At 46.9% G+C, this 8,296-nt stretch overlaps 1 protein-coding gene across 1 annotated transcript in view; it reads right to left on the bottom strand.

The window, feature by feature from the left end:
- Positions 1-1,685: 1,685 nt before the first annotated feature.
- The window catches only part of LOC8040103 (alpha-(1,3)-fucosyltransferase C-like), a 7,148-nt gene continuing 537 nt past the window's right edge, over positions 1,686-8,296 (bottom strand). The window contains exon 2 of the mRNA XM_002413936.4: positions 1,686-2,540. Coding sequence (XP_002413981.4) covers positions 1,686-2,540 — 855 coding nt within the window. The remainder of the gene's footprint in view (positions 2,541-8,296) is intronic.

Genomic DNA, 8,296 nt, shown 5'->3' on the forward strand with positions numbered 1-8,296 from the left:
CCTGTCTCCCGTTGGCTGGGAGCGCCTTAGTGCTGATAGTAGGTTTTTTTTTTTTGTTTTGTTTTTTCGTCGTTGGGTGTTGGCCGGTGTGGGCTGCTGATCGGATGTGGGTGTTGTGTCGGTGTTAGGCTGGGACTCGTGTCCACCCGGCGTGATGATGCGGCACTTGTGTCCGGTCTGCACTTGTGCTGGCCGATATTCGTTGCGGGGAGCTGTCGGTGCTGGGCGTTCTTGTCTGGCGGATTTTACCCTCTAAACCTGTGCAACCCTCCCTTCCCCTTTTTTAATATATATACATGTATATGTGTGTATGTATGTTTATATATGTGTATGTATATATTTTGTATATACTGTATCTACCATTTGCCTCCAGGTGGGTGGCAAGGGCACACACTGTGCATGGGCTCCCTGCCTTTCCTTGTCGCCTGCACGCCTGGTGTGAACTCCCTCGAGTGCAATAAAGAGCTATTGAACTATATTGAACTATTCTCTCCCCCCCCCCCCCCCTTTTTCAATATATCCTGTATATTTGCTAGTTGATCGTTGTAACCCTTTTTAATGTCGCGTTATTTATTTGTTGTTGTATGTGCGAATTGATATGTTGTACCCTACTCCTACTTGGGCCTTCAATGGCCTGTAATATCCTCTAAATAATAAAAAAAAAAAATTATCCGCCCGGAATTTGGCATTTGCAAGGGCGCTTCCCGCACGAAGGTCGGATCCAGCGCGGTGAACGGGACCGCCTCTACCCCCCTTCGGAGTTGGCGGCGGAAGGAAAAGGAACAAGATACTTTTGCTCTGGAAAAACTCTACCGGATCCGAGCTGCTAGCGGCGCCTGGCGGTCTCTATTGATTAGTATAGCTCATTTCTTTATTCGTTGATTTACACACAGTAAGAGTCGGTAAAAGATAATAATAAAAAAAAACCAAGGCCTGATTGGCATACCGGCAATGGTATATCTGAATTATTGAGCGCCTCACTCATGGTAAAGGCAAGCAAAAAAAAAAAAAAAAAGTTGTTAGTTGTTTATACGGCAGGAATTGAGTTTGCTAGAGTATGGCGACATTGTTACCCGCTGCAGATGAGAAACTTAGCAACCGCAGTACCACGGCTAGCCTGGGGTTTTCAACGTGGACCACGCAGTGGTGATACACGACCGCAGGCTTGTATGCGATGCTCTTCCAGATCAAAACGGGCAAGGATAGAGATTGAACCCAGGATCGCAGAGTTCTACAGTGCGAATTTTCGCTCCACGTGCTCTGTGCTGCGATGTGATCCCCCCGCATAATAACGGAGAAATTACGAAAATTCATACACATCGAATCTTCCGAATAGCCGCAACGACGCACCATGCCTCGATACTTATCGGATCCCATGCATGGAGCAGCTGGGGGCAACCATCACAGTATGTCAGTTAACACGTATACCTCCTATTTATGAACAATTATCACTCGATAACAAACAACCCTCTTCACCATATAAAATAACTGGAAGGGTTAAAAAAAAAAAAGGATGTCCACGATAGTTTAACAATATCTTGAAAAGCACCTCCTGGAAGCCTCAGAGTGTCAGACGACGTCTCGTTAAGAGACGGAGCTCCAGGATTCTGAATGACATACGACGTGTAGGCTACCACCGTGAGGCTTCCAAAATGTTCATTTTAAACTACAAGGGCTCCCAAACTTCAATCGTGATGAGCCGCTGCTTTCTTCTTCAGCACTTCTTGCCACGTCGAGCAATGAGCATCGTCGACGAGAAAACTCAGTAAATTATTATAGTGTCTGGGAGGTCCCGCAAACAGGCGATGAATTCCCTCGCACACCGTACAACCAAACGAGGGTCTTTCAATGGCGTAGTCTCTGTTCCAGTCCAAGAAGCGCTGATACTCTGCCGGCGTGTTATGAACACGCCACAGATACTTCCCCAGGTCGCTCGGAGACTTGAAGTCCGCAAAGTCTATGTAAGATCCCGGAGGCGCCACCCTGGCATAGTCCATGCCTCCCATCACGACGGGTACCATGCCGTGCATCAGCGGGAAGAACAGTTTCTCGGTGCTGTAGTCTTTGCAGATTGAATTCTCGAAGGCGAGGTAGAAAGAGTAGTGGACCGACACCTCTTCGTAACAATCGAGTCTCTTGCATTGCAGGGTGCCACATCTCCCGTAGACATCCACTTGAATTGTCTTCTTAAGTTCGTCGACGTACTGCTCACGATGATTGTAGCCGTTGCAGTTGGATACTATCCAGACTACCGGCCGTGACTTGGGGCTATGGCTAGCCGACGTTTGCGATGACGTGTTAGTTGGCCTGATTGGTCTGCGCACTACCTTAAATGTATGCCTATAGACGATGTCGGCGTCGAGTCGGTAGGACAGCGTCCAGTTAATCTTTACGCCGTCCATCTTTTCGTGGGAGTATGGTAGCCTATGGGGGGATTCCATGGCGTATAGAAGATATGCCTGGTTCGGACTACGGTACGGCGGAAGGGTCCTCCAAAAATCATAGTTGCTTTGAAAGATGACGACGTCACTCTGACATAACTTCCGCTTGTTGTGCCGGAACCGGCAGGATACGGTACACGTCTTCATGACATGGTCTCCAAAGTGGAGCTTGAGGAATTCGAGTCCGAATGGGTTCCACACGAGGACTTTGTATTTCTTGGCAGGTCCGGCCTTCAATGGCGTCAAATATTGAATCGGCGGAGCACTGGGTGGGACGGGGAACGGCGGCTTGAAGAGTTGCTGCGCATACAACACTGCCAAAACCAGACTGAGGCACAGCGGGCCTACCTTGTAGACGACGCGCGCCAACCTGGCCGGAATCATGATTTCCGAAGGACGGCGCTTTTGAGGGTTCTTTAGTCATGTAGCAAAATAACAAAATGCAGAAGGAGCAGTCTTCAAGTCACTTAAACTTGGCAGCGATGAGATCGCCTCCGTACTGGCAACGGAAGAGAATCCAGAGTATAACGTCGCAGCGCAAAATTAATGCCGGCGTCAATGTACACCTAGCGTTCGAAACATTCACGTGGGAGCGCGGAAAAAAGAAACGAGATAAAAAACGCGCTATCTTTTTTCCTCTTTTTCTTTCTTGTAGCGTTTGTGTGCGTGCCGAGGAAAACAACACGCTAATCAAAACCAGAAATAAGTACACTAACCGTGACGTCACTTCTGGGCACGGGAAACAAATAGCCCTTTGCCCTGCTTGCAGAGCAGACGTGGCACATTACAGTTAGTGACTCTAGTTAGGGGAAATGGGGGGCCAAATAACGTCAGCGAAAACACCATTTTCAGATCTGCTCACTAGCACGAGCTGTAGCTAAATCAACTTATAGACGCTTTGCAGCAGCTGTGCATGGACGCCGCCATAACTGACCTTCAGTTTTTTGTTTCCTTTTATCCGTTTATTTCACTTCATCATCACCATAGCAGGCCAGGTTATTGCCATATTAGATTCAACTGTGTCCTTTTCTAAAGCATCGGCCTTTGTAGAGGATCGTCAACTACCGTTTCAGTTGCTCGGCATCTCGGTAAGACAAGAGAAGGTCAGCAATGGCGGCTGTAATTTGGCGCGTTTGTAAAGCGTCTATAGGCTGCAGGTCCACACATCCACAGCATTGACGGCGCGAAGTGAACGGGGGGGGGGGGGGGGGGGGGGGGGGGGGGGGGGGGGGGGGAGCTTGCCGTCAGCACACGCTCAACAGCAATGCACAAGCCTCTGGCCGGGAAGTGAATAAAGTCACTGGATATATTTAGCAGTTAATAGCGCCACTAAATACTGATTGAAGATGAGGGAGAGGAGGAGATGAAAGTGCGCGCGGATGCCAGAGCGACCAGAACACCGATCTCAGGAATGATTGCGGAGCACGAGACGACTTGTGCCGTCTCATGCTCCGCAGAGCTCCAGCGAGGTTGTCACACGTGCAGATAGAGATCCCTCGATGCATTCCGGCAGCGGTGGCGCATCCAACTGACTCATATGAACTAGAGCCATGAGATGGAGGTATACGCTCAGAGTATCGGCACTCCCTTCCCCGATCTGCTAGAGGGCGCCGCCATCTTGGTGCTTTGTGCAGAGCAGACGCAACTGTCGATTGTCACAATCAAAAAAAGAATGCTACCTCCTAAGTTTTAGGTACGGTGTTAGGCTGTTGAGGTGATATTGTCTTGCTTTGTCGTGAACTGTTTTAACGTTTCTGGGAAACGGAAAAGCGTTTCCTGCGATTTCAGATAAAGTTTCTGGGAAACGCTTTTCCGTTTCCCAGAAACGTTAAAAGAGTTCAACCATAACTGGCAACCATGGTTTTAAGGACCATGATGGCTGCAGTGTCGTTACTTTGAAGCGTAGCTTAGAGTCCCTTGACGTGTTTGCGTTTGTCTTGCAAGTATTGGCGACGTGAGCGATCGAAAGCGTCGCTGTGGTCGGCCCACCACAATTGGCCGAATGGTGACTGTCATCGCTTCAAAGTAACGACACTGCAGCCATCATGGTCCTTAAAACCATGGTTGCCAGTTATGGTTGAACTCTTTTAACGTTTCTGGGAAACGGAAAAGCGTTTCCCAGAAACTTTATGACGTATAAGGATGTATCATCGACTGAAATAAGAGCAATATAAGAACTTCAATTTTGACGGTGTTGGCAGCGTTACTTTGAGAGCGCTATGATTTCAGGCTTCCACCATGCCCATTACAAAGACCTAGGGTGCCTTCATGCGCGCTTTGCTTAGGGCGGAGACATCTGGCCATTTTGTTCCCACTTTTACATTTATTTTTTGTTCAGAAGCGCGTGAAAGAGCGTGTCCCTGCACGCGTCTGTGGCGCTGACTGTGCTATGGCGACATTTTGTTTTCGTCGATGCGTTGCTTGGGGTCTCGTGAAATAACAGCCTCGGCACCTTCTGGGGGGCTATGTTGCGCTTTTTGCACTTACAGGAGACTAGGGAGAGGGAAGTGACGTCAACGACACAGCAAACGCAGATTGGGTGTTGATTTCGTTTTCTTCTGTCAACATCCAATCTGCATGTGCTGTGTCGTTGACGTCACTTCCCTCTTCCAAGTCTCCTGGGAGTGCAAAAAGCACAACATAGCACCCCTGGTCCACAGCTACCACGACAAATGCCAAAAACAGCACCAAGATTGCCATTACGCATGAGTGAAGATAATTCACGTCGTTTACATTTTTTTTTTCTTTTATGGGGAAGCCGCGCACTTTTGTGGTGATAGCTAGCAACCGGCGATTGTGTAGGCATTATCAGTATACAAGAGGATATGTCTGATGTGACCCAGCGTTTGCCAAGACGTGGCTCCTAGCAAGCCGGCCCTAATCACCAGGAAACACTGGGAGAGACTGTCGCAGACAATTCCATTGAATCGAAAAGGTCCAAGCTGTCGGAGCTTTGCCGATAGCAAAGTCATGGCGAGGGGCGAAGGAGAAAAGCTCACCGGAGAAAAGCTCACCGGAGATAAGCTCATCGGAGAAAAGCTCACCGCAAAACCGGCAGATGCGGAGAACATCCCACCGGTCTTTGAGCGGATGTGGAGAAAAGCTCAACGATTCTTTTTCTTTTTTTTTTTAACTTAGCAATATCTGCGTCAAACGTGGCAATTTAACACGATTCACATTCGTCACTTCATTAACAATATGTCTTTTTTTGTAATATTTTTGAAGTTCATTGGGCATATTTACTAATTCCTCAGAAATTAGTAATCACCCATTCTGTATATTAATGAAGCCGCAAGTATAAAATCAGAACATCGTACACCGGTAAAAAAGGACGATAATTTATTGACAACTGACAGTGCGCCGTCGGTAGCTCTGTCGAAAAAAGAGGTTTATTTTTCTTTGCGAGATAATATGAATAGCGGTGTGGTGAACCGCTTCGGTTCCAAATATTGTATAGTGCCTAATAAATAAGTGGGTGTTTGTTGATGTAATCAGTATCGGCTACGCTGTTTTCTTTCTGTTAATTTCACTAACAAACTTTTAGTCGCGAGAACAGCTTCGTCTTGTCGTGTTTGTTGTCTTCACTCCGTCGTTGTCATTTGAGCAGTTTTCATCATGTATAACGTTTACCAGCTCGCCCTATAGGGAGTATTCACTGGCGGCCATATCTGTGTGCGTGGTTGCTGAGCGCGTGCTGACGGCGAACTTCCACAGTTTTTTCGCAATGTGCATTCCACATCACCAAGGATGCCGGTCTTAGCAGCCTATTGATGTGAGCTCGTTCTGAGCATGCGCCCTAACCATCGCCCTCAAATATGACGTCCAGTGAATGCCCCCTGTTCGCTACCTTACAGAAGACTAGTTCTTATATAGGTCACGAGTAACAACGGTGCCAGTGTGCAGCTCGGAAGGTCATGAATGGCTCACCGTAGAATGGGCATTATCCCAGAAAGGCAACGTGTCGAAACACCAGCACGAACGACTATAAAACGTGCACATCCGTGAGAAGAAGCCTCGATATCCTACTGACTATTTTATCCTGTTTTCAAAGGTTAACAAAAGCTTCAAAGAGAATTTCAGGCACCGCGCTGCTGCGCATGCATTTTCGGATTTTCGACATCAACAGTTTTGATTTTTAGGTTTCTGGCAGACATGATTAAGTTTCCCAACTTTTTCCTCTGCGTCAAGTTCATAAAGTTTTCAGTTAGGCTTTCGTTGCCTGGAGAGTAAGCGACAGAAACCCAATAAGCTGACAAATAATACAAAAAAGGACATTTTCTTTTTTACAAAGCTGACGAATTTTAATGATAATAAATTTATATATGTTACGCAGGATTCAACAGCCTTCATATAAAAAAAGAGAAAAAATCGGTGAGCTTTTCTCCGCCTACGCTCAATGGCCGGTGAGCTTTTCTCCACATCCGCCGGTTTTGCCGTAAGCTTTTCTCCGGTGAGCTTTTCTCCGGTGAGCTTATCTCCGATGAGTTTTTCTCCGGTGAGCTTATCTCCGGTGAGCTTATCTCCGGTGAGATTATCTCCGGTGAGCTTTTCTACGGTGAGTTTTTCTACGGTGGTCTTTTCTCCGGGATTCCATGGCGAGACGGCGTTTGAGAAACACTTGAGAGAAACGCGGAAAACCGCAAAACGGAAACGATAAATAGAATTAAACAAACAAAATTATCACAAAACGAAAAGCAAAAACGACGCGGTTTGAAGTTCCGAGCGAATGTACGCAAGACCAAAGACGCCTCTTACCTTCTATCGCAACGCGATCTGCGAGGACATTGATTGTGACGTTTCGCCTGCTCAGACTCGCTAAAAAAAAAAAAATGGTATTTTTGGGTCAGAAAGTTTATTTGTACTCGTTATTGGCTCCCATCTATTTTTCCAACAAAAAGATTGGACGCACAGTTTGTCTGAAAACAAACAGGCGTGCATTTATTCCACATGTTTCCCGGTTTTGAAAAAGCAACACTCCAATCTCGACCTACCGCTTTCTTGAAAAAGTAATGCGTGTTGTTTGCACTTTTAGTATCTGGGCAGATAGTCAAGCCAAAGCCAAGCAAGCTCGATAATTATAATTTTCGGCCCTGTACCCAGGGCCACCACAAGGCAGAAACTGTCGCGAGTCATTATTTTCTCCATTAACATGCCTGGTGACAACTGTTTTTCGAAGTTTTTGAAACTGGCCATGCCAGGTATCAAGCCAACGCACCGCGGTTTACGACTCTACATCGACAAAATCGTCAGTTTCCGTCGACCACTACGCGATTTAAACAAGAAACCGGACAGTTTTTTTTTTTTTTTCTCCTCAACTATATTTGTTTTCTTTTCTCAATCTTGTTACGCGCAGATACGTTCCTGTGAAACATCAGCAGGCAGCACCTCACGCATACGCCATGGTGGTAATGGAGGCAAATATGGTGGTAAATATTGCCATGGAACATACGCGTGGAAGTCGCTCGTAAGTTCGGGAGCGGCGAGATCGAATACTTCTGACTCGGTTACCCCGCAACGCAGTCGTTCCCGTCAACGAGGACGATTCCGTGTTTTTACAACTGTCCGGTTTCTTGGCCAGATCGTCGCGACGCAAATTTGTATACACATCGCATCTTACAAAATTCGAATAGCCGGTGGGACATACCATGTGTCGATATTTATCGGATCCCACGCAAAGAAACGTGCAGAACTCAACCACTATCTAGCGCATGCCGCGAAACACATACCTCATACGTATAGACTAGTTATCATTTGACACCCAACACTTCTTTTGACTAGATGCAAGAATAGACCCTTTTCAAAGGCAGACCAAGAAACATTTGCGGTTATCTATCTTTGGGCACGAAACGTGCAAT

This window comes from Ixodes scapularis, unplaced genomic scaffold (genome assembly GCF_016920785.2).
Source record: "Ixodes scapularis isolate PalLabHiFi unplaced genomic scaffold, ASM1692078v2 PGA_scaffold4__175_contigs__length_147842914, whole genome shotgun sequence".
NCBI lineage: Eukaryota > Metazoa > Arthropoda > Arachnida > Ixodida > Ixodidae > Ixodes > Ixodes scapularis.